We start from the raw sequence: 25,166 nt of genomic DNA, 5'->3' as shown, positions 1-25,166 counted from the left end.
CCCTTGTATGGATCAGCGAGTGTGTGTGTGTGTGTGTGTGTGTGTGTGTGTGTGTGTGTGTGTGCGCGCGCCCTCCGCCACTGTCCCTTGCCTGTGGTGCTGAACCCAGAGGGTGGGTGGGAGGCTTGGGCTGCTTCGTCTCCCCCCACCCCACCCCCCGCCCCTCCTCTCTCCAGGCCCCGCCCCGGCTCCCCGCGCCGGCCTCCCCTCCTCCCTCTCTAGCCGACTCCCCCTCCCCCGAATCCCTCCCCCCTCCTCCTCTCCTCTCCTCCCCTCCCTCTATCCCCTCTCCCTCCCCTCCTCCCTAGCTCTCCCTCTCAGTCCCCAGCTCATCCCTCTCTCTCTCTCCCTCTCTCTCTCCCTCTGTCGGGCGGAGTCGCCCACCACTGCCAATACAGTGCTGAGGGAACCTGCTCTAGGCTGTAGCTGCAGGTAAGAGACCCCCAGTTAGGGGGGGCTTGGGGGAAGGATGGTGTTACCCCAGGTGGGTGGAGGGGGGCATTTGAGGAGCCCGGAGCCGCTTCTCGCTGAGCTCCGTTATAGGGGATGGGGGGCTGCATATCCCGGGGCGCGGGTACCAGGGCCCTAACGTGCGGTAGGGGCGCCACCAGCCGTCAACATCCTCAACCCCTCCGGCGCTTCAGGGAGCATGGCGGGCTGGGGAGGGGGTGCCTCCTGGGCACTGAGGGGGTGAGAACACCCCACCCTGTCTGGGGCAGCACCCGCACTCCCGTTCTCCGCTTCCACCTCCGCCCCCGCTTTCCTGTGTCGGTCTCGTCTTTCTGTGTCTCCACATCTCTCAGGGGTCTCTGTCCTGCGGAGTCTGGACGCCTCTCCGAGTCCCTTTCCCAGTCTCCCTCAGTCTCACTCTTGTCTGTCTCTCTCTCTGTCTGGGTCTGTTCCGGCTTTCTGCCTCTAAGTCCTTGGTTCCTCTCTGCTTTCCTCTTTCGCCATCTCTGTGTGTTTCCCTCTGTCTCTGTCTCTACTGTCTCAGCTTTCCCGTGTCTCTGTCTCTGTCCATCTCCGCGTGTATCTTCCTCAGTCTTCCCTGCTTCTCATCTCCATCTCCGTCTCTAGGACCTGGTCTCTGTGTCTCTCTCTTTCCTCTCTGCTTCCTCTCCCTGGTTAACTGCCTCCTACACACCTTTGTCTCCGCCCCTGGCAAGGGGAGACCTGGGGGAAGAAGACCCGCCCCGCCCCCTGCCGCCACCGCAGAGTGGGCTCCCCCAGGAGGCACGGAGTCCCCCAGACTCCTCTCCCTTCCTCAGCCGAGCTCCCCCCATCCTCCCGGCTGGCATCCGCCCGTCCCTCCCCTGAGGATAGAGCTCCTCTGCTCTCCCCTGCCTTATTTCTGGCATCCTGAGACCAGTCCTTCTTGCAGTCTAACCTGTACCCTTTGTAGAGGAGACTGAACCAGTCCTGTCTGCAGTCTAACCCCCCATTCCTCTGCATACTGACTGGACCAGTCCCTGCTGCAGTCTAACTTCCATACCTCTTTTGCCGCTTGTCCGTTTCTTGACTTATTCATTCTTTTGACAGTTACTGAGCACCTTTCCTGCTCCAGGCACAGCTCTAGGTACTGGGCCAGGCCAGTCCTTCCTGCAGTCTCGCCTCCATCATCTCATGGTGTGCCAGCCCCAGACCTGTCTCCCAGTCGGGCTGGAGCTCAAAAGCTTCTCCACCGCGCCTTGGGGGCTCTGAGAGGGCCCCTCTGAGTCTAGAGTTCCCAGGCCAATACAGCCTCTTCTTTTCTGTTGGGAAGGGGGCCCCAGAGAAGGCGGGCGAGATGAGAGGTGTGGGGCTGAGTCTGTAGCCCACGCTGTGATGGGGTGAGGTCCCCGAGTGCCCACGTGGGATTCCAGGTGGGTTAAAACAAGCAACAGCTTAGGAGTCCCACACCTTGAGTTCCATCTCTTCTCTGCCCCTGACTTGAAGTTGCATGACTTGGCCAAGCTATTTGCCCCTCCAGACCTCAGTTTACCCATCGGCGTACCGTAGCCTGAACACTGAGACTGTGTGTGTCTGTGTGTGATCCCCAGGCTGGGACACTGTGGGCAGGCGGGAGAGCCTGGCTTACCCCGGAGCAGTAAGCATGCGTGTTTAGAAGGCCATGTCCCCACCAAGAGCAGGCGGCGGGCACCCCCTGCGCCCAGGCTGAGCGCAGTCAGGAACCATCACCCCCCTTACCGATATGAGAGACTTGAAGGAGGGGGTCCCACCTGGCCTGCCAGACTGACTGCCCCACCCCGCTCAAGCTTGCAGTCCCACCCTACAGATGAGGTCTCCGAGGCCCCGAGAGGTGGGTGAGGCAGAACCGGGGCACTCACCGCTGACCCAGCTGGCCACCGGCCCACGAGGGAAGGGAGAGATGGCCCCAGGAGACGGTGCCCGCCATCTGCCCTCCAGAGTCCCACCCTGGCCTCCACCTGATGCTTTTGCCCCTGGATTCTAAACCCAGATTAGGTTTCAGGGCTGCTCATGGAGCGAGAGAGGCAGAGGCAGGAGCCTCGAGAAGAGGGAACCCAGCTGTCCCCAGTGACAGGGCTCAGACCTCGTGGTGGTTCCTTTAACAGATATTTATCTAGTGCTTTCTCTCCCTGACTCCCTTCTTCCCTAAGGCCCCAGGGAGAGGAAACCAGGTTTTGCAGGAAAAGGCACTAAGCCAGGCTTGAGGACGGAGGCGGGAGGGACAGGTGGTTGGACTTGAGGGAGGACTTCCCAGGCCATGGCCCTTCCCTGAGAGAGGGAGTGAGATGCTATAGATGAATTCTTGACTCCCAGGTCGACCTGGTTTCTCCTGAAAGCTGGGGGGAGGGGAGGGAGAGAGAAGAGAGCGTGAGTCTTTGCCTTGGATCCTGGTGGGTTTGTAATTATGCCTAAGTCGTTGCTAATTAGGGGGCTGCTAATTAGATATATCATTAGGGGCCTTGCCGAGGGGGCTAATTGTGTGGTGGCCCTTTAAGAATCACCCCGCCCCCTGCCCCCCTACACACATACACACACACACACACACACACACACACGCACACACACGCACACACATACACTCTTCAGGGAAGTTCTGCCAACATTTTGCCTCCCTCCCCCAAAGGAGCCAGCTCCCAATCCGTGAGGACATGGGTGTATGTTGGGGGCAGGCTGTGGGTTAGACCGTGAGAAGAACTTTTCAGACAGAAATGGACGTTACCGGGAGAACTGAGGCTGGTGGCCAGGAGAGGGGTCGGGGAGGGTGGAGGCCCTGAGGACCCCTGCCTTCCTCTCTCAGTTCCATTTTATAGGCTACGGGGTTACCATGACAACACAAGGGTGGAGCAGGGGAGCTGGAAGTCAGGACCACTCTTGGAGAGAGAAACTGGGAGCTGCAGAATGGGTGCTGGGGGACGTTGGGCAAGTTATTTCGCCTCTCTGAGCCCTGGTCTTCTCATCTGTGAAATGGCTGGGGACTCCCCAAATTGGGATGGTGTCATTTCAAACAGAGCGACCACGGAAGGTGACATCTGAGTGGAGAGCTGAAGGAGAAGAGGGAGTGGATATGTGGGGAACAGTGTCCCAGGAAGGGGGAACAGCAGATGCAAAGGCCCTGAAACAAGAACTTGCCCGAGGAACAGCAAGGAGGTGGTGTAGCTGGGGCCAAGTGAAGGAGGGAGAGAGAGAGAGAGAGAGAGATGAGGCCAGAGAGGGAATGAGGGGGCCAGATTGTGCGAGACCTTATGAAGCGGGGAGGGGACTTTGGTGTCTGAGTGAGACCAGGGCCATGGAGGGTTCTGATCAGAGGGGAGAATGTGAACTGATTGGCATTTTTAAAGGAGACCTAGGTACAGAAATAGCCACTCGAACCCAGGACCAGAGGCAGGAAGAGAAGTATTCACCCCACACCCACAGTGTGGGGTCCAAAAGCCCAACCTAGGACCTCATGTCACAGCTTCTAAGGAATCCTGCACCTGCCGGAGACCCGGGGATGCTGGAGACAGAAACCTGCCAGCATTGCGGGGAAGGATGTGAGTGAGAGACCCTCCAGCAGCCCCTCCCCAGCCCTACCTGAGACAGACAGGCAAACACCCCAGCACCTTCCACAGCCCAAATCCCAAGCAGGAGCCCTCCGACGCCAAGTTGGAAACCATAGGAATCACAAAATGAGTTGAGGGCCCCCCAGCCCCTTGCCTCTCCCACTAACTTATTCAGTCTGTGTTCTTTGCACCTGACTTCACTCTTCCACGGCATGTCTGTGAGATTCATCTGCATTGTTGGGTGTATCAGTTGCCCGCTCCCTTTTCAGTGCTGTATAATATTCCACTGCGTGCCTGTTCCGCCATGTACTTCTCCATGTTCTTGCTGATAGGCATCTGGGTTGTTTCAAGAGGGGAGCCATTATAAATGAAGCTGCTGTGAACATTTGTGTATGTGTCTTTTTTTTTTTTTTTTTTTGTATGTGTCTTTTGATGAACACTTGACTTATTTCTCTTGGGTACATACCTGGGAGTGGAATTGCTGAGTCCTACGATGCTTGATGTTCAGCTATAGTTTCCTGCAGTGGTTTGACTCCCATCAGCAGTGCATGATGTCTTTATCTTTCTGTGTCTTTCTCTCTCGGTCTCTGCCTGGCGCTCTCTGTGTCTCTTTGTGACCCTGTCTCTTTGAATCACTGTCTCTCTTTGGCTCCCCCAGTCTCTCTCCTCCCTCTGTTAGTCCTCAGCTTCTCCCCTATTCTCCGACCCCAATGAACCTTGACTCCTGAGCAACAGGGAGGGGTTTGCTCCCCTCACCCAGACTTCCTCCTCCCCCACAGGACCCTGACCCCCTCCATGGCTACCCTGGCCTTGGTGGGGTTTGCACTCCTCCTGGGGACTCCCCCATGCTCAGGGGCAGCCACCCCGACCCCCTCCCTGCCGCCTCCCCCAGCCAACGACAGCGATGCCAGCAGCATAGGGGGCTGCCAGGGCTCCAACCGCTGCCAGCCAGGGGTCCTGCTGCCCGTTTGGGAGCCCGATGACCCGTCGCTGGGGGACAAAGCAGCGCGGGCCGTGGTCTACTTTGTGGCCATGGTCTACATGTTCCTGGGTGTATCCATCATTGCCGACCGTTTCATGGCATCCATCGAGGTCATCACGTCCAAGGAGAAAGAGATCACTATCACTAAGTCCAATGGCGAGACCAGCGTGGGCACCGTCCGCATCTGGAATGAGACTGTGTCCAACCTCACACTCATGGCCCTGGGCTCCTCGGCCCCTGAGATCCTGCTGTCTGTTATTGAGGTCTGCGGCCACAACTTCCAGGCGGGCGAGCTGGGTCCGGGCACCATCGTGGGCAGCGCCGCCTTCAACATGTTTGTGGTCATTGCCGTGTGTATCTACGTCATCCCGGCCGGTGAGAGCCGCAAGATCAAGCACCTGAGAGTCTTCTTCGTCACCGCTTCTTGGAGTATCTTCGCCTATGTCTGGCTTTATCTCATACTTGCCGTCTTCTCCCCGGGTGTGGTCCAGGTGAGCAAGGACCCACAGACATCTCCCTGGTGCATGTATGTCAGCAAAATCCAGAGGGGTGGCTCCCCGGGCTTGGAGAGTCAATGCCTGTATTTGCAGAAATGCATGCTCACATTTGAGAGGGCCGCCAGGTATGGTTGTACAGGTCACGCACTGCACAGAGGCATTGGGCCGGAGAGGGCAAGTTGGGACTGGAGCCCAGTGGGTGCTCCCAAGCCAGATCTGGATGGCGCTGCAGGTCCTGGAAAGGGCTCATCTGCACAGTATGGGGCGCCATTTTGCAATATGCCCATCCAGAACTCTCACAGGGGGGCCATATGTGCTAGCAGAGTCCTAGTGATCTGTGTAATGCATACGACAGTCTAGCCAGGTATTTGCCAGGTATGGTCACACATGTTTTCCTATACTCCCTGCCTTTTGCATAATTTATTTCCACTTTGGCAGTAAGACATCCCCCATTTGCATAATTCACGTTACACTTGCATAATCCAGCCTTGTGTCTTCCGACAGTGCTAACTAGGGTAACTTGGTGTAACTCGGTGCAACTTGGTGCAATTTGCATAGTTTACCCATGGACTTTGCAGAGATCCATGCCCACATCTGCGTAATCTAGCTCTGTATTTGCCAGATATGCAGTCGTGGTTTGCATAATTCATTCATTATCAATAATTGATTTCTGATGTTAGGATAATTTATGCCACTTCACTGTAATTCATACTCACATCCAATCCAACCTAGGTATAAACCCCGCCCACTGCAAAGACCACTTTGCATAATTTATTCTAATAGTGAGACAAAATGTAGACCCACAGATGCATAATTTACACCCACATTCACATAATCATTTGCCTCTCATTTACCCAGTGTCTTAACGGGCATACTGCTTAGTCTTCCTTTAAAACATCTGCCCAATTTATTTCCCACAGCCCCCATGACCACCACCTACATTTGCATAATGTATTCATGGGCCTGGCTTAATTCGCTCACGCACGTGCATAATTTATTTGAGCCTAACCAGGATTCCTTCACACATGCGTATAATATACTCATGCATATCTGTCATGTTCTGCCAGTTATAGTTTCTTTCCAGGAAGGATCTAAAGTTAGAGCTATAAAAATTCTTTGCAGATGATATCAAGGCAGATCTGAGGGATTAGAAACCACAGTGAGGAAAAGGGGAGATGGTAGCACCAGAAAACTGGGATAAGAAAGGGAGAGAGACAGTTACTGTGACTGACTCACTACTGTAACGCTGAGTTTCCTGGCTGCCATGGCAAAAATTACAGAACGACGCTTCACACGATTCTCAGGCACTATTAAAAAAGGATGCTATTCTGACTCGGGTTCTCAAAGTGATCCCTGACAAGGATTTACACCGAAACTGTGAAAGGAATTTTAGACACCATGGGTGGGAGGTGGGATAGGGATGGGATAGGGAGAGGGAGAGATTTCCCCTGAGAAGGAGCTGGCTCAGACGTAGAGAAGACAGTGTAAAATGCCACAGCTCTGGGTAGAGAAGTGGCTACGGAGGATCCCTTCAGGAGTAAATGGAGACCAGACTTTTGGGATGTTTTCATGACATAATCGAAAGAACGGGCACGAGCTAAAGATGATGCCCGTCCCTCCTAGAGGCGATGACCTGGAGGAGTGAGAGATGGGTCTGGCTCTGGGTTTTCTCCAGAAATGATGTGTGACGTCAGGCAAAGCCTGTACCCTCTGGACCTCCGTTTACACATCTGAACCATAGAAGGGGTTGAAGTAGACCATTGGTTCTTGACTCTTCATATCCAATCCTCCCTTTTTATTTTTATTTTATTTTATTTTTTTTTCAATCCTCCCTTTTTATAACAATTTTCTTTTTTATATCCCCTTTATTCTGCTGGTGTGAAATTCTTAGCTAATAGGAGAGAGGTTTTCTAGCCTCGGAGTTTGGTGTCTGGACTCTTGAACCTGAGGCCTGGGTTCAAATCCCATCTCTGTTGTTTCCTAGCCGTATGACCTTGGGCGGGTTCCTTACCTGCTCTGTGCCTCAGTTTCCCCACCTGTAATCAGGGGGTCATCCTAGTACCAGCTTCAGAGGACTGCATGAGGATCAGTTGAATTGCTACATGTGGAAGGGCTTAGAACAGCGAGCCTGGGACAGGGTAAATGTGAGCTCGTCTTCCCGTTAACAAACTTCCCTACACGGGTTGGCTTCCCAGAAGTCAGTATATTGCCCAGACCGTGATATAAAGGAAAGTAATATCTAATAGAACCATCTGCATTTCTACATGTAAACGCTTGGGCATGACCACCTTCAAAAGCATGACGAAGAGCCAGATGGTGGCATCTACTTACATATAATGAACAAGTTGGGGTTTAAGAGAAAAAAAAATCAGAAACCATTCCCATGCACAGAGACCAGCAGAGGAGCGGGTAGCCATGAGATTGAAATCAGGCATATTCAGCGTACATTAAACCGTACAGGAAAATACTTCATACAGACATAAACCAGAATGGAGTGTAGACTCCAATTATCATAAGCAGGGTTTTCGCTGACGTGAACGTCCAGTGGGAGGTTCTGAAGTCAGGCAGGACGTGGGACAATTCTGCATTGTGTGGGACTGTCCCATGAGTCGCTGGATGTCACCAGGCTGGGACCATATCCCCCTCCCCAATTATGGTGGCAACCCATAAATATCCCTAGATCTGTGACAACCCCTCTTGGGGGCGTTCTATCCACTGAGACCTGAAGGTGTGTCTCGCTCCCCTCCCAGGGTGGGCGAGCCCGTGAGCCCATTTGCAGGGGAGGCCCTAGAAAGCAGATGTGAGTCTATCAGAATCACCTTTTGTTTACCTGCAGGGAAGAAAGCTGATCTCAGGTATTTGAGATCTCTCTTCTGATTAAGAGAGAATCGCCCACAGCATATACAGTGGCCAGTTCAATGAGCACAAGGCAAGAGTTCATTTTACGGCTTGCGTGGAAAATTCAGTTTCTTTTCACAAACCTGCTTGGTGGCTTTGTGTGGTACCATTTCCAAGTCCTGCCTTTCCTCTGAACCATCAGTAAACACAGCGACAAGGTCCTGTGGCAGTCAGAGCTTAAAGATCGTTCCTTCCCCTACCGGGCTCATTTTAAATATACCTCTGGGGCCATCTGATTTGTAAATACTCTTTAATCTTTTCTTCCTTATCTTTAATGAGAAAGGTAACATAGAAGTCTTTACATGAATATTTCAAGGCGAACTGTCAGGTGTTTCCTGTACGTGCCTGGACCTGTGCCAGACCACAGGCAGACTGAGTCCCAGACCTCAATGAGCCCAAGATAATAGCGCTAGTAATAATAATAATGGTAATGGTCATTTCATGTTTTGTGTATTTTCCACGTGTCAATAACCAGCAAAGCTAAGTGCTAGGGGTACATAAGCTCATTCAGTCTTGGGGATGTCCCCATTTTACAGACAAGAGGCTGGGCCAGGCACTCCTCTTCTAGAACCAGGATCTGAACTCAGCATTGCCTTGTCCCTCTGGGGCGGTAGCATGTAAATACGGGAACTCGCTTTATGAGGCTGTCAGACAACGAGCCGAACTTGGGCTTCTTTTACAGTCAGAGTCCTGTCCCTAAGGGCCAAACAAAACCGAAGGAAGGAGAATCTGGCAAGGGCTGTACTCACTGGTGGGGGGGTGGTGGAGGGGAGGGAATACGACAGTTTGGGGAGGTGACCAGAGGGCAGACCCTGGGTGATGGGTAGGCTTTGGAGAAGTGGAGGCATCCCGGGTGAGGAGGGGCAGAGGGGAAATGGAGCAGGGAGAGAAAAGATAGAGGGAGAGAGAGGCAAGAAGAGACACCAGCTCTGCCCCTGGACAGGGGCTGGGACCACACGGTGGGGACGTGTCTCTGGCTTGGTGGTGGCTTAGGATATCTGGGTTCCCGGCACTGGGGCAGCTAAGTGTGGTTCTCAGTGTGACAAAAGGTGGATGGATGGATGGATGGATGGATGAGACCAGGAGAGAGACAGGAAGGGCGGGGAAAGGGGGGGGGGGACATAAAGAGGGAAGAAGGGTGGGGTGGGAAACTGTGAAGAATTTCATGAGGGAGAGAGGTAGGTATCTACAAAAGATATGAAAGAGAGACAAGGAGACAGCGGCAAAAAGAAAGGAAGACACAGAGGGAGAAAGATAAAAAACCAACTGACATAGAGGATGAGACAGAGGCAGAAAGAGAAAGAGACAACGACCTAGAGAAACAGAGAGAGCGAGATATGGGGAGAGGCAGGGAGGAGCAGAGACAAGAGCCAGAGAGAGAGAGAGACAGAGATAGAGGGAGATAAGGGAAAAGGGGAGAGACAGAGACACGAAGAGAAAGGCGGAGAGGCAGAGATGAAGAGAGACAGGAGAGAGGCAGAGACAGAAGGCCAGATGCGGACAGATGCAGGCGAGAGACGCGGGGAGCGCCGGGTGGTGGCCGGGACGGGGCTCTGGGAAGAGAGGCGCCGGGAGGCGGCGGGCCGGCTACGAACGCGCCCCCTCCCGGCGCGGCGGTCCTGACCCGCGGGGCCGCCCGCAGGTGTGGGAGGCGCTGCTGACCCTCGTCTTCTTCCCGGTGTGCGTGGTGTTCGCCTGGATGGCTGACAAGCGGCTGCTCTTCTACAAGTACGTGTACAAGCGCTACCGCACCGACCCGCGCAGCGGCATCATCATCGGCGCCGAGGGCGACCCCCCCAAGAGCATCGAGCTGGACGGCACGTTCTTGGGCGCCGAGGCGCCGGGCGAGGTGGGCGGCCTGGGCCCGGGGCCCGCCGAGGCCCGCGAGCTGGACGCCAGCCGCCGCGAGGTCATCCAGATCCTCAAGGACCTCAAGCAGAAGCACCCGGACAAGGACCTGGAGCAGCTGGTGGGCATTGCCAACTACTACGCGCTGCTGCACCAGCAGAAGAGCCGCGCCTTCTACCGCATCCAGGCCACGCGGCTTATGACGGGCGCGGGCAACGTGCTGCGGCGACACGCGGTGGACGCTTCGCGCAGGGCCACCTCGGCCGAGGGCCCCGGCGAGGACGAGGACGACGGCGCCAGCCGCATCTTCTTTGAGCCCAGCCTCTACCACTGCCTGGAGAACTGTGGCTCCGTGCTGCTGTCCGTCACCTGCCAAGGCGGCGAGGGCAACAGCACCTTCTACGTGGACTACCGCACGGAGGACGGCTCCGCCAAGGCCGGCTCCGACTATGAGTACAGGTGGGTCCCGGGCAGTGCTCCCCGGCCCGCCTGGAGTGGCTGGGCAGGGAGGGCTGGCCGTTCGAAGGTCATAGGTTCCGCCATCCAGCGGCCTCCAGGCTCCCCAGTCTCCTGGCTACCTCTGGCGCCCATCCTTACTTTGCTATGGGCAGACCTGCAGTATTCATTCATTCACTCGTGAGAGCTTACTTTGTACCAGGCACTGTTCTAGGCATTTGGCAAACGCTGCTGGACAAGGCAGACAGCGGTGGCTGTCCATCTACCACAGGCTGCTCCTCCCATGTCCATGCTCTACCTGTGCATTCTTTTTTTTTTTTTTTTTTACCTGTGCATTCTTGTGCTTGACACTCCACTGTGTTCATTATTATAACTCCATTATATGTATCACACCTGGTAAAACAAGTACCCTCCCACACACCATTATTAAAGTAAAAATGTTTATTGAGCACCTACTATATGCCAGGTGTATACCCCGGTGAACAAGACAGCTAAGGTCCCTACCCTCAAGTTGCAATAAGGTTATAAACTATGAAACATATAAAAACATCAGGTGATGGGGGAAAATGAAGTGGGATAAGAAGACAGACAGTGTCCAAATTGTCTTTGGGTCTTTGGTTCCACCATACAGCTACCCACTCTTTGTACCCTCCTGTGTCTCACTGCCCCAGTCCCTCTCCTCACCCCTCTTTGAGCAGAACTGTGATCTTGTTCAGCAACTCCTACTGCACGCCTACTAGGTGCCAGATGCTTTTTTTTAAAAAATTATTGAAATATAGTTGATTTGCAATGTTGTGTTAATTTCTGCTATACAGCAAAGTGACTCGGTTATGTATACATATACATTGTTTTTCATATTCTTTTCCATTATGGCTTATCACAGGATATTGAATATAGTTCCCTGTGCTATACAGTAAGACCTTGTTGTTTATCCATCTGACAGATGTTTTTTTAAGAGGCTCGACAGAGAACAGTAAAGAAGATAGATAACTGCTGTGTTCTCATGGGACCACAAAATTCTTTATGTATTTGTAGTTCTGTCCATACCACACTCTTTCAGGAATTATAGGTTTACAGTATGTTTTGTTATGTTAACTGATGTGCAAGTCTCCCATGATTTCCTATAATAATAGCATTTATTGTGTGTCCTCTATGTGCCAGAAATGAATCTGGGCAATGGAGACCAGCAGTAAATGAAAGACATAAAAGTCCCTGCCCCAATGCAGCTGAGATTCTCATGGGTAAGACAGGCCATTAGAAAGTATAATTCAATACATTAAAATATCAGGGAGTGGTAAGAACAGTGAAGAAAAATAAAGCAGAATACGGGAGAGAGTGTTGATGGCCGAGCTTTTCATGGGTTCCACCTGCTAAGTTGAAGCTGAACTGTTCACAGATCTTTGGTTCTGCCGTCATGCAGCAGCCAGCCCCTCATCCGCGAACTCTTCTCTTTCTGGTCTTGAGGTCCCTGTTTCACAGATCTTTAGTTCCACCACTGTGCCTCAGCAAAGACCTTTGGTAGCCCAGGCTCCCCTCTGCCCCATCATATCTACATATCTTTCCACTGCTTTGGACATTTGTAGGTCATTCCCTCCACCTCAGTCAGTCCAGGATCCTTTAGCCTGCCCATCCTCATCCACCTCTCCTACCCTGCCCCTCCGCAGCCTTCCCTGAGTGGAGCACAACTGTTCACGGATCTTTGTTCCATCATCCTGTAGCATGGCATCCCTTTGGTCACCCATGACCTCCTCCCTCCATCCTCTCTGCCCATCCTACATCTCCAGCCTCCTTCGACTGAAGAAAAGGTATCCACTACTTGGGGGCCTGCTGTGACTCAGTCTATCCACCATTCCCCTCCTACCCACACCTCTGGGTCTGCATTGCCCCCATCAAAGCCCCAAGCCTTTGCAGAAGGAAGTGAGTACACGTGTCACCTGCTGGGATCAGAGGCTGCCTTCTCACCTGCCAATGACGTCATGAAGATGTTTGAAGTGAAGGAGTAAATGCTGTTCAGTGGTGGAACCAAAGAGCCAGGAAGAGTTGACACCTTCCTACCCATCCCTGTTCTCCCAACGCAGTTGATATTCACAGGCCTGGCATCGTTTATCAAGGCAGCTTAGGTCCAGGACTGGGAGGGAGGACACCTGGGCTCCAGTACAAGCTTAGCCCTGCCCCCTGTTCCTTGTGTAAGTTCCTGCCTCAGTCTGGGCAGACAGGGCTGTCACGTACAGTTGTTGAGGTTGTGCACTGCACAAGAGCAGCACATCTAAGAAAGCGCTATTCGTATAGTGGACATTGTAGATTTCTATGTCTATTATGACAATTTCCAGATTCGTGGAAATAGTGTCTTGAAGAAGGGGAGCCGTTTTCTAATTTGCCCACAGGTATCACTAGGCTATGGTGGTCCTGTGGGGGTCTTAGTTTCTCCAAATTAATAATGATCTCTGAGGCCCCCAAACCGCACAGCTCTTCCAAGACTCTGAGATTTAAGCCCCTATAATCCTAACATGCTAAGGGTCTAAAATTCTAAGATTCCAGGTTTCCCACATTTTGATATTCTAATCTGTACCCCAACCAGTCTCTGATCTGATGATTCTAAGATTTTCATTTTCTCAGATTTTCTGCACCCAGTATTGGAATATGAGTCCTGTGAACCTAGCCTTCTATGATTCTGATATCTGGTTTCTAAAATCCGCATGTTCTTTTTCTCCCCAACTTTCTTTTTTCTTCATTTACTTATTTATTTATTGGCTGCATTGGGTCTTCATTGCCGTGCGCGGGCTTTCTCTAGTTGCGGCGAGCAGGGCTACTCTTCGTTGCAGCGCGCGGGCTTCTCGTTGCGGTGGCTTCTCTTGTTGTGGAGCACGGGCTTATTTGCTTCGCGGCATGTGGGATCTTCCCGGACCGGGGCTCGAATCCGTGTCCCCTGCATTGGCAGGCGGATTCTCCCCAACTTTTTATTTTGAAAAATTTCACACCTACAGAAGGGCTGCAAATATAGTCTGGCGAGCCCTCATGTAACCTCCACCCAGATTCACCAATTGTTCCTATTTTGTCCTGTGTGCGTTCACTCTCTCTAATATATAATAATATGTTTATTGAGATGCTACTCTATTTTTTAATTTTTATTTTATATTGGAGTATAGTTGATTTACAATGTTGTGTTAGTTTTGGGTGTACAGCAAAGTGATTCAGTTATACATATACATATATCCATTCTTTTTCAGATTCTTTTCCCATATAGGTGATGATAGAATATTGAGTTTCCTGTGCTATACAGTAGGTCCTTGTTGATTATCTGTTTTATATATAGTAGTGTATATTAATCCCAAACTCCTAATTTGTCCTTCCCCCCCACCCTTCCCCTTTGGTAACCATAAGTTTGTTTTAGAAAAATATATAATACTATTAATAACTGTGGCACCTTATTAGAGTTGCAGGCAGCATGGCCATTCACCCATAAACATAAGTGTGCATCTGCTAAGAATAATGATATTCTCCTCCATCATCACAGTACGATGATCACACTTAGGACATTTGATACTGAATCAATATTATGATCCCATCTACAGTCTATGTTTGCATTTCCCCGGTTGTCCCTATCTCACCCTTCATGGCTGTGTCTTCACTCCCTCTCTTCCCATCCAACCTGGAACCACATGGTGCATTTGGTCGTCATGTCTCTTTCACCTTCTTCAGTCTGGATCGATCCCTCAGCCTTTGCATGACTTTCATGACCCTGACACTTTTGAAGACGTTAGACCGCTTACTAGAACAAGCCTCAATTTGGGTTCACCTAATATTTTCTCATGATTAGATTCAGGTGATGCACTTTGGCAGGACTCCGTGGAGGTGATGCTGTGCCCTCCTCGGTGCATGGTGCCGGGAGGCACATGACGCCCACGTGTCCCATTACTGGTGATGTCCAGGTTAACCGTTTCGTAAAGATGGTGCTAAAAGCCCAACATTCTACTATCCCTTAAGTGTCCACTTCTAACATGCCATTACTTTAGGATTCACTAGTTTGCTAGTGCAAATATCACTAGCTAACTTTTGTTGAGTGTTTCCCCTGTATTAACTCAATCCTTACAACACTACCATGAGGTAGACAGGGTTATTACCTCCATTTTACAGATGAGGAAACCGAGGCTTAGAGGGTTGCAGAATCCTAACTGCCTGGAGATCCCACAGCTGGCACAGGTCAGCCCACCCAGCCGGGTGCCTTAGCCACCATGGATAGCGCCCCTAGGCTGACGGCTGCCCCAACAGGGAGGCCTTGTTCCCTCCATCCAGATCTTGTCATCCAGTTCTACCTCTGCCAGAATCTTGGGGTCCCTCTTCCCCTCCCACAGAGGGATGGGGGGGATATTATAGACTTTTGACATCTGTTAACATCCCAGAGTCATTTTGATGTCTGCAGCCCTGCCAGGAGGAGCCCACTCATTCCCTGTTCCCTCAAAGTTTCACCCTGTCTCAGGCCCTGCCTCATTCCCTCCCCCACCCCATAATAGAACACCTTGCATGTGCTTTAGAGTCACACAACTGACGCTCTTTTAAACCTAAGCCAGTTCACATCCCTCCTCTGCTCGGAGGCCTCCCATGGTTCCCATCTCACTTGGAGTAAAGGCCAAAGTCCTCACCATGGCCCACCAAGGCCCCGTGACATCTGCCCCTGTTCCCCCTGCTCCCTCAGCTGCAGCCACACTGGCCTCCCTGGTGTTCCTCAAACACTCCAGGCTCACTCCTGCCTCAGGACATTTGCACTGGCTGTTCCCTTTACAGGAATACTCTTCCCCAGATATCCTCCACGTGGCTCCCTCCCTCAGGCCTCTGCTCAGATGTCACCTCCTCAGAAGAGCTTTCCCTGGCCACGCTAACACAGCCCCTTCTCCTCACTCTCTACCCTCCTTCCTCCATTTTCTCCAGAGCATCATCACCACCTGACATTATATGTTTTATTATTCGTCTCCTGCACTGGAACAGAAGCTCCACCAGGGCAAGGATTTTTCTCTGATCTGGTTTGCTGCTGTTTCCCCAACACTAAGAACAGTGCCTGGTGTTTGTTGGATGAATGAACTGTAATTAAGTCCCTAGATGTGTAATTGTCGCTGTGATATGGCTCTGCCGTGGGGCTGTTCCCATGTTCCCAGCATTGCCCAGCAGTTACTCTGGGAGTGTATGTTGAATGACTGAATGATGCCAAGTTAAGGAGTGTGGACTTTCTCTTGGGGATACCTGGGAGCACAGAATGGTTTTTATGAGAAGCATGGCAAGGTCAATTCTGGGCCCTATGTCCCTGCTACTGAAAGCGTGGTCCATGTACCAGAACCATTCACATCCCTTGGGCGCTAACTAAAACTGCAGAGTCTTGAAACCCTGGTGCTACTGAACCAGAATCTGCATTTTAACAAGATGCCCCAGGGAATTCGTGTGCACCTGGAGGTTGGAGAAGCATGGCTGTGGACCACTCCAGGCTCCCTCTCCACCCTGGGACTTTGCATGTGCTGTTCCCTCTGCCTGGAGCTCTCCTGCCCACTAAATCTTCTCCCATGAAGCCTGCCCTGATCTGACCTTCATCATCAGATGATGATGTTGGGAGGGACCAACTCTGTCTTGTTCTCCCTCTGCATCTCCTGCCCCGGAGAAGCCCACCCTCATTCCCCCTCAGTATTACTTGTTTAATGCCTGTCCACCATTATATTTGTAAGTTCTTCCGTGGTGCGGCCCCCTCCTCTAGGAGGCCCCCCTGACTCCTCCTACCTCCCCCACAGCCTTTGAGCGACCTTCACCCCTTTCTTTCCCCTCTCCTCCACCGCAGCGAGGGCACGCTGGTGTTCAAGCCGGGCGAGACACTGAAGGAGCTGCGTATCGGCATCATCGACGACGACATCTTCGAGGAGGACGAGCACTTCTTCGTGCGGCTGCTGAACCTGCGCGTGGGCGACGCGCAGGGCATGTTCGAGCCCGACGGCGGCGGGCGGCCCAAGGGGCGGCTGGTGGCGCCTCTGCTGGCCACCGTCACCATCCTGGACGACGACCACGCGGGCATCTTCTCCTTCCAGGACCGCCTGCTGCACGTGAGCGAGTGCATGGGCACCGTGGACGTGCGCGTCGTGCGCAGCTCGGGCGCGCGCGGCACCGTGCGCCTCCCCTACCGCACAGTGGACGGGACGGCGCGCGGCGGCGGCGTGCACTACGAGGACGCGTGCGGCGAGCTCGAGTTCGGCGACGACGAGACCATGTGAGCGCGCCGGTCCGGCAGCCCGCCGGCCGGGGCAGACCGAGCGCGGCCCGCGAGAGGGGCGGGACCAGGATGGGACTGTGCCCGGGCGGGGCGGGGCCTGGATGGGCGAGGTCGAGAAGTGGGTGGACCTAGGAGAGGCGTGGTCTTGGAAAGGGGTGGGGCCTTGATGGAGCCTTGCTCTTGAAACGGAGAGGTCAGGGCAAGTGGGGCAGGGCCCAGGGAAGAGGTGAGACAGGGGAGAGGAGGGAGGAGACTGGAGTGACGGGGCGTGGCCAAGGTGTTGGGACTGGATGTGGGCGGGGCTTGGGAGAACTGGGCAGGTTTGGGGAGAGGAGAGTGGGACACCAGGAAGAAAGGCCAAGTGAGGAGAGAGGAGAGGAAATAGGATGGGGCCTGAGGAGAGGAATGTGGAAGGCTTAATTTGTAGAATGGAGGAGTGTGGCCTGAGGTTCCTTTCGAGGTGGGAAGGTGTCTGTGGAAATGGAGGGCGAGTGGGGTCTGGGTAGGGACTCAGGGAAAAGGACAAGGACATTGGAAGGGGGGGGTCTAAGGAGATGGGGCAGAGACTGAGGAGGTGGATGGGGGAAGGGGTGAAGCTATTGGGTAGGCGGAAGAACCTGGGGAAATAGCAGGAGACCTAAGAGGAATGTGGGAGAGGCTTTGGGAAGAGGCCGAGTAGGAATATGGGGGCCTAGGAAGAGACACGGGAAACTGGAGGGCTGGGATTTGGGAGGGTGGGGTGGAATCTTGGGAGGTGAGCTGGATACACAGGAATAAGTATGTAGACACACAGACACAACCAACACGCACACCGGCACATACGGACAAAGTCAAAGACACAGAGTCAGGGCTGTTCTCACGCCCAGACACCCGGCCACCCCTTACACAGATGCCCGAGTTCCCCCCATGTGTGCCTGCAGCCTCACATCCCCTCCCCCTCCTCCTCCCCCCCGCCCCCCACCCCCCGCCTGCCTGGGATGCAGAAGGTGTCTCCCTTCCTTTGCCCGCTCCCTTCCGCCCCCGCACGCCAGTCTGTCTCTCTCCTCCTGCCGCCCACGCTCCTCCCACCTAGCAGAGCCCCCACCGCGCTCCCCTTCCCTCTCCCTCCCCACTTCTGTGGCTAGGCCTCCCGCTCAGCTTCTCACTGCTCTATCTCTCCATCTCTCCGTTTGCGTCTCTGCGTCTCTCGCTCCTGGCACCTCCCCTCTGGGTTTCTGTTAATCTCTAGATCTCTGTCCCCAGTATCTAGCTAGTTCTCTGACTCGGGTTGTATTTCAGTCACGAACTCTCCATACCTTTCCATCTCTCTCTCTGTCTGACTTGGGTTGAGAACTTAGCTTGGGGGCTGAGGGCACCATTCCAGGCCCCATGTTTCACACCCAAGAGGCCGAGGGGATGGAGGGCGTTATCTTTCTACTTGTTCCAGTCCTTCTTGTAGTCTATCGCTCCCAACCAACTTCCCGCCTGCCACCACAAACCCACAGGCCCTCTCCTCCCCCGCATGGCTTCCCCAGGCTGGGACACCCTCTGTCCCCCACCCCCGCCCAAGCTTCCAGCTGTGGCTTCAGGAGAGGGAGAACAGGAAATTAGCGTTTAGGGAAACACATCCTTCCTCTGACGGGCAGGCGCTAATTAGAGATGCTTCCAAGAAGCTGGGCTGGAGGGCTGGCCCCAGGCAGGATCAACACAGAGGTGGAAGAGAGACACCCAGAGATGGGGTGTCGGGGAGATATGCAAGAGAGAGAGACAGACAGAGAGGCACCCAGAGACAGAAGAGACCTAGCGAAAGAGAGACAGAGCCAGAGTAAGGGAGTGTCAGAGAAACAGAGAAGAGAGAGAGAGCACGAGAGAGACAGAAAGACACAAACTTAGAGATGGATATCAAGGAAGCCAGAAACTGAGTGACAGAGACCCATCAAGAGAGGGAACACGGGATTGGGAGACTGGGATGGAGGAAGAGTAAAAGGAAGAGAGATGCAGGGGAGACAAAGAGAGACATTCTTCTCACTGAGAGGAACTCAGTGGGACTCAGGGAAGGAAAGGTCCTTCTGATGCTACAGAGAGGAAAGAGTTTGGGTCAGCAAGAGAGGATGGGAGACGGGATAAGAAAGAGACTGGGTCTGAAATTAGAGTGGAGTGTCCAGGAAACAAGGCGGGCAGGCGTGAGGATGACAAAATGTCAGGCTGGGGAGGAAGACTGTTTCCTTTTTAAAAAATAATTAATTCGTTTTTATTTGAACTATAGTTGTTAGTTTCAGATGTACAGCTAAGTGATTCAGGTCCATGTATATGTATATATATGTATTCTTTCTCAGATTCTTTTCCATTATAGATTATTACAGGATATTGAATATAGTTCCTTGTGCTCTACAGTAAATCCTTGTTGTTTATCTATGTTATATATTAATGGTGTGTATCCGTTAATCCCATACTCCTAAGGCTGCTTCCATTGATCTCAGGAAGTCCTGCCCTTGTGTAGCTCGAGTCCCTCTTGCTGTTCCTTGCTAGTTGGGTTTCTCCTCCTTTTGGGCCCCATGAGGGCACACTTGTCTGGGCGCCAGTTGGCGCGTGTGTCACTGCGTGTCAGTCACTGCGTGTCAGAGGATCACGGCGTGTCTGCGAGAGAGTGAGCGTCGGAGGTGTGTGTGTATCACCCTGTCAGTGTGTCAACGTGTCAATAGCTGTCTGTGTGTCAGGAGACCCCCTCCTTGCTCTGGTGTTTCAGCACCGCGGACAGCTCCCAGCCCACTCCTGAGGTGGGGGGCACCCATGTTTTCCACCCACAGAAAATTTTAAATATCTTGAGACTGGGAGTGGGTGAAGGTGGAAGTAGGCGTATGTCTCCACGTGACCGTCTTGTGTGCGTCTGTCTTTGCATGGGTGTCACTGTGTCCTGTGCGTGCGTGTGTTGAGATAGGTCTGTTGATTGAGACCCCTTTGCTTAGATGGTGTTGACTTTGGCTATCCCGTTGTGTTCCATTCAGTCTCTCTGACACTGACAGACGGAGATGGGAAGAGGAGGACAGAGAAAGAAAGGCAGAGAGCTGGGGAGAGACTGAGACAGAGAAGATCAGAGAGATGGAGAGAGAGACACAGAGAGGCTGACAGATGGGCAGAGAGACAAAGGAAGATTGAGAGACTGTGATGCAGAGAGAGAAGTTGAAGGGAATAAACAGACACCAAGAGGCATAAAGAGTGAGATGTAAGGAAGGAGAATCTACATGGAACCACAGCAGGGGTCTCACACGTTGGTGATGTCACCCAGGCTGCGGAGGGGGTGTCGTGCTAGTTGGCATCTGGTCCATGTGATTTCGCCACTGCATAGGGAATGGCTGCGGGGTATGATGGTGCGTGGGTGTGGGCGGTGTGACCGGCTGTGCTTCCTCTGCTGGGTGACTGCGTGGGCTGGGTGTTTGTGTTTCTGGGTTCTGGGGCCAGGCCTTGTGGTTCCTACAGCTGAAAGAGCTGCTAGTGGCAGAGCTGTGGGCTTTGGGGGGTTGTGGGTCTTTGTAATCGAGGCGGGGTCGGTTGTGTGCCTGAAAGGGATGGATAACTTTTGGCTGTTTCTCCCCCGCCCACCGTCCTGGTTACCATGGCAGCAGGGATGCAGAGAAAAGCAATTAGCCCTCTGTTGCACCTCCGAATGTGGTCAGGACAGGGAACAGGAAGCCAAGGGTCTCCCGGACTGAAAATTTTGAGCGAACAACTGTTTATGGAGGGCACGCTATATGCCAGGCCCTGCTCTAGGCGTTGGGGATACAGCAAAGAACAGAAATGAACAAAAATCACTGCCCTGGTGGAACTTACATTTTAATGTGAAGAGGCAAATGGCAAACAATAAACAAGATAAACACATTAGACGGTGTGTTAGAAGATAATCTGGAACAAGGAAGACATAGAGCAGGGGAAGGGGGCCAAGCGTGCTGGGGTAGGGGTAGGGATGGATTTCAATATTAAAGAATGCGGTGGGAGTGGGTCTCATTGAGAAAGAAGGTAAAGTTTGAACAGAGAGCTGGAGGAGCTGAGGGAGTGAGCATGGGGAAACCGAGTGAACAGCCGGTGCAAAGGCCCTGAGGCACAAGCAGGCCTGGTAGGTTCAAGGAACAGCGAGGAGGCCAGCGCTGCTGGAGGGAGTGAGCGAGGACGAGAGGGCTGGGAGGCCAGAAAGGGCACAAGGGCCGGATGGCAGGGGTTCTTGGGGGCCATTCTTGGGTCTTTGGCTCTTATCCTGGGTGAGATGGGAGCCAGGTGAACGTTCCGAGCAGAGGAAGCACCCAATCTAACCTAGATTTCATCGGGATCCCTCAGCTTGATACTGAATACAAACGCAGCTTCGTCAGATGCTTCTGAGCTCGTTTCTGTAAAATGGGGATAATAAGAGAGCCTTCCCCCCAAGGGTTGTTGTGAACACTGAATGAGATTCCAGAGCCTGAGATGGAGCGAGTGCTCAAGAAACCGGGTGGCTAACGTGCGAGTTATTGGTGATCCAGGGGGAGGGAGTCTTACGCTGCGTGCTCTCCCTCTCTGCTCAGGAAAACGCTTCAGGTGAAGATAGTTGATGATGAGGAATATGAGAAGAAGGATAATTTCTTCATCGAGCTGGGCCAGCCGCAGTGGCTTAAACGAGGGATTTCAGGTAAGGGGCGACGGGTGGGCTGTGGGAGAGGTAAGGGCTCCAGGGCGGGGGGACCCCTGGAGGCTCAGTTGTGGGCAATCCTTCAAGCTCGTGGACCTGAGCTTCCCAGGGAAGATCTCACCCTCTCCCTGTCTCTGTCTCTCCCCAGCTCTGCTACTCAGTCAAGGTGAGTGGAGTTACTTCCAGACTTTGGGGGGGGGGGGGGGGGGGGGGGGGGGTCTTGGGGGTGGGTCAGTGCCTCAAGTTCCCCTCAAGGTCAGGTTTGAGGCAGGTTGCAGGTGCGATAAATTTGGTGGAGCATGTGTGAATGGGGGGTGACAGAAGTTGAAAGGCCCAGATCATGTTTTGGTTGTAGTTAAGATGGTGGGGGGCAGCAAGTCCCCAGCTTGGGTTTCTGGTGGGTCCGAGGGAATCGGGTTTGAGGCTGGTTAGGACTGGGTTGGGGTTGGGATTTGGGGTCAGTATTAGGAACTGGGTCAAAGCTAGCATTAAGACGGAGATTGGCTTCTGGGTTTGTGGTGGGATCTGATTAGAACTGGGGTCAGATTTAGGTCAAAGCTAAGGTTGGAATTTGAGGTGAGTTTGAGGAATTTGAGGGTAGAGTTGGGGCCAAGGTCAGAGATTGGGGTGAGGGTTGGGACTAGGGTCAGGGGCTTGGAGATAGTGACAGAGTGGTTTTGGAGCTGAGATCAGAATTGGGGTTTGGGGTTAAGATTAAGGATAGACTGAAGATTATATTAGTCAAGGTAAGTAATACAAGCTACTACAACAGATAGGCCCCTAAATCTCAGTAGCTTAACACAATAAAAGTCATTTCTCACTCAGGCATAGTTTTCTGAGACTGTTCCTGGTTGGCGGGTGGCTTTCTTATGAGAGTTAGGATTGGGTTGTTGCCGGGCTTGGAGCAAAGGATCAACATACTTTGGGGAGGTCAATGAGCCCAGAGCCAACTGTAGATGGTTCTGGGTCCAAGATTTGTACCCAAATCGGGAATCCCCCTCTCTCCTCACCACCTCAAACACACTCTAGGATGTTTTCAGAGCTTGGATATAAAGACCAGGCCTCTTCCACAGGGTGGTGACAGTAATGACCGTAGTGGTGATAATAATAAAGTAACATTTTTGGTTATTGTGAACCAGGCACTCTTCTAAGCACTTCACATGAATTAACTCCTTTAACTAGGAGTTAATAGGAAACCACCCTATGAGGTAGGTACTGTTATTGTGCCCATTTTACAGATGTGAACTCTGAGGCACAGAGAGACTAAGGTATTGTCTTAGGTCACACAGCCCCCACCACATGAACCTCAGAGCCCACCAACTGAACTTCGTGGACCAGCCCATGGGAGCTGGCTCTCAGGTTGGGGAAAGACAGGGTTTTCTTTATCAGTGGGAACAGGCAGTAAAGGCATCGCAGGCCCAGGTAGGTAGGTCTCCTTGGAGTCTAACTCCCATCCCTCGTGCTGCAGGGGATGGGGACAGGAAACTGACGGCTGAGGAGGAAGAGGCTCGGAGGATAGCAGAAATGGGCAAGCCGGTTCTTGGGGAAAACTGTCGACTGGAGGTCATCATTGAGGAGTCGTATGATTTTAAGGTGATTTTCTGGGACCTCACCTTCCTGGAGTCTTGCCTGGGTCATTTCCTTGGGGAGAGTCCAGGAGGGGATTGACCATGAGGGTCACAAGGGAAGGGCAAGCAAGGTCCGAGGCCACGTCTGTGTCCCTCCATTAGCACCATGGACAGCACATGCTTCCCTTGTCCCTTCTTGCTAGAACTGGGATATGGAAGGTTGAGGACCCCTGAGCATGGGGTGTGAGCCCGCATCCCCAGTACCCCTCATGGAGCTGCCCTGGGGTGATCATGGAACATGGTCTCTCCCCACCCTCTCATCCCCAGAACACAGTGGATAAACTCATCAAGAAAACGAACTTGGCTTTGGTGATTGGGACCCATTCGTGGAGAGAGCAGTTTTTAGAGGCAATTACGGTGAGCGCAGGTAAGTGGGAAGGGAGGAGAGAGGAAGAAAGAAGAGACGGATGGAGAGACAGAGGAAGAGAACTGAAAGGGAGAGGGAAAGAGTGACATGGAGAAAAGGACAGAGAGCAATAGAGAAGAGAAAGAAGACAGGAAAGGCACAGAGATACTCAAAGAAAAAGACTAAGAAACAGATACAGAAAGACAAAGTAAAAGATAGGGAAGGTGTACAAATAGGAGAGAGAGGCACACAGAATCCCAGAGAAGGACAGAGATGCGGAGAAAGCATGAGGGTGTAGAAAATGAAGACGCAGAGGGCCAGAGAGAGAGACGCAGGTAGACACAGAGACGCAGAAAGTTGGTGGAGACAGGGGCGGAGGTGGAGAGCTGTGAAGCGGTGGGATCCCAGCCCGGGCTTTCTCCTGGCCTCAGTAATTGGAGGGTGGAAACAGGTTAAATGGCATGGCCTCTCCACACAGCCTGGGTTCCTCTGTTGCTATGGAGACAGTCTCCAGGGCACCTAGCTCTCCCACCTGAGCGGGTTCTCACCCCCTTAGGCCTCAGACAGGCTCACACTGCCCCCCTGTGGCCAGATATATGATGACATGGATTCACAGACAATCTTGGAGGTCAACACTGGCCATCTGTGATAGGAATTGGGGAAACTGAGGCCAAGAGACATAAGAGGGACTGGCCTGAAGTCCCTCAGGGAATCCAGAAAGGACCAGGGTGGAACTCAGGACTTCTGTCCCTTGAATAACATCAGGTTTCCTTCAGGGAGGCCAAGCTGGTGGGAACTGAAAACACACGAGGAATTGTGGGTGGAAAGAAACTGGTCGGTGGGATCAAAAGAAACCAGGCATCAGGGATGGAAGAGTACCCGGTAGCAGGCCTAGAGACACCAGATTGTAGGCCTAATAGAAATGGAGTGGCATCTCCCTCTGAAGCCACATTCTTCCAACACCTACTTCTGAAGGATCCTCTGGACCCGGTCCTATACAGGGCCATTGCTGGGGACAAAGAAATGATCATGACAGCTCGGGACCTGTCCTGACAGAGCTCACTGTCCAGTGGGGGAAACAACCTGTCACAAGAGAGTGACAACCCAGATTGGGCAGGACTGGGACGGGGTCCCCAGGGAGCTATGGGAGACCAAATCGGGTGTCTGACCCAACATGAAGGTCAGGGAGGGCTTCCTGGAGGAGGAGTCTTCTGATCTGAGTCTTCAAATAGGAATAAGAGTTAGCCAGGAGGAGGGAGCCAGGCAGAGGGAAAACCAGAGTCTGGAAATGTACAAGATTATGGCACATTTAGGGAGGGGGATTGGTTTCAGGCATGAAGAAAAGGCATGGGATGAGGCAGGAGAGATGAGCAGGGTTCAGACCCCAAAGGCCGTAGAGGCCACAGGAGAGGGCTTGGGTGTCATTTTACGTGCAGCGGGGAGCTATGGACCTTTTTTCTTTTCTTTTCTTTGTTTTCCTCATGGAGTGTGTTTTGAATGAGGGGAACTCCTGGAAGTGGAGAGAGCCTGTGGAAGGAAGAGGGAGAGGGTGGGATGGGGTGTGAGTTGGGGCTGTCAAAACTGGCAGCAGGGCTTCCCTGGTGGCGCGGTGGTTGGGAGTCCG

At 52.9% G+C, this 25,166-nt stretch overlaps 1 protein-coding gene across 1 annotated transcript in view; it reads left to right on the top strand.

Moving 5' to 3' along the window:
• The first annotated feature begins 322 nt into the window (after positions 1-322).
• SLC8A2 (solute carrier family 8 member A2) overlaps positions 323-25,166 on the top strand; it is a 30,131-nt gene continuing 5,287 nt past the window's right edge. The window contains exons 1-8 of the mRNA XM_027080000.1: positions 323-432; positions 4,787-5,480; positions 10,027-10,691; positions 16,507-16,929; positions 21,465-21,568; positions 21,717-21,734; positions 23,037-23,161; positions 23,464-23,563. Of these exons, the coding sequence (XP_026935801.1) occupies positions 4,803-5,480; positions 10,027-10,691; positions 16,507-16,929; positions 21,465-21,568; positions 21,717-21,734; positions 23,037-23,161; positions 23,464-23,563 (2,113 nt within the window). The 5' untranslated portion in view covers positions 323-432; positions 4,787-4,802. The remainder of the gene's footprint in view (positions 433-4,786; positions 5,481-10,026; positions 10,692-16,506; positions 16,930-21,464; positions 21,569-21,716; positions 21,735-23,036; positions 23,162-23,463; positions 23,564-25,166) is intronic.

This window comes from Aethalodelphis obliquidens, unplaced genomic scaffold (genome assembly GCF_003676395.1).
Source record: "Aethalodelphis obliquidens isolate GAN/ISIS:26980383/991018 unplaced genomic scaffold, ASM367639v1 scaffold43, whole genome shotgun sequence".
NCBI lineage: Eukaryota > Metazoa > Chordata > Mammalia > Artiodactyla > Delphinidae > Aethalodelphis > Aethalodelphis obliquidens.
The sequence above is the reverse complement of the archived record's forward strand: the minus strand, read 5'-3'. Positions and strand labels throughout refer to the sequence as shown.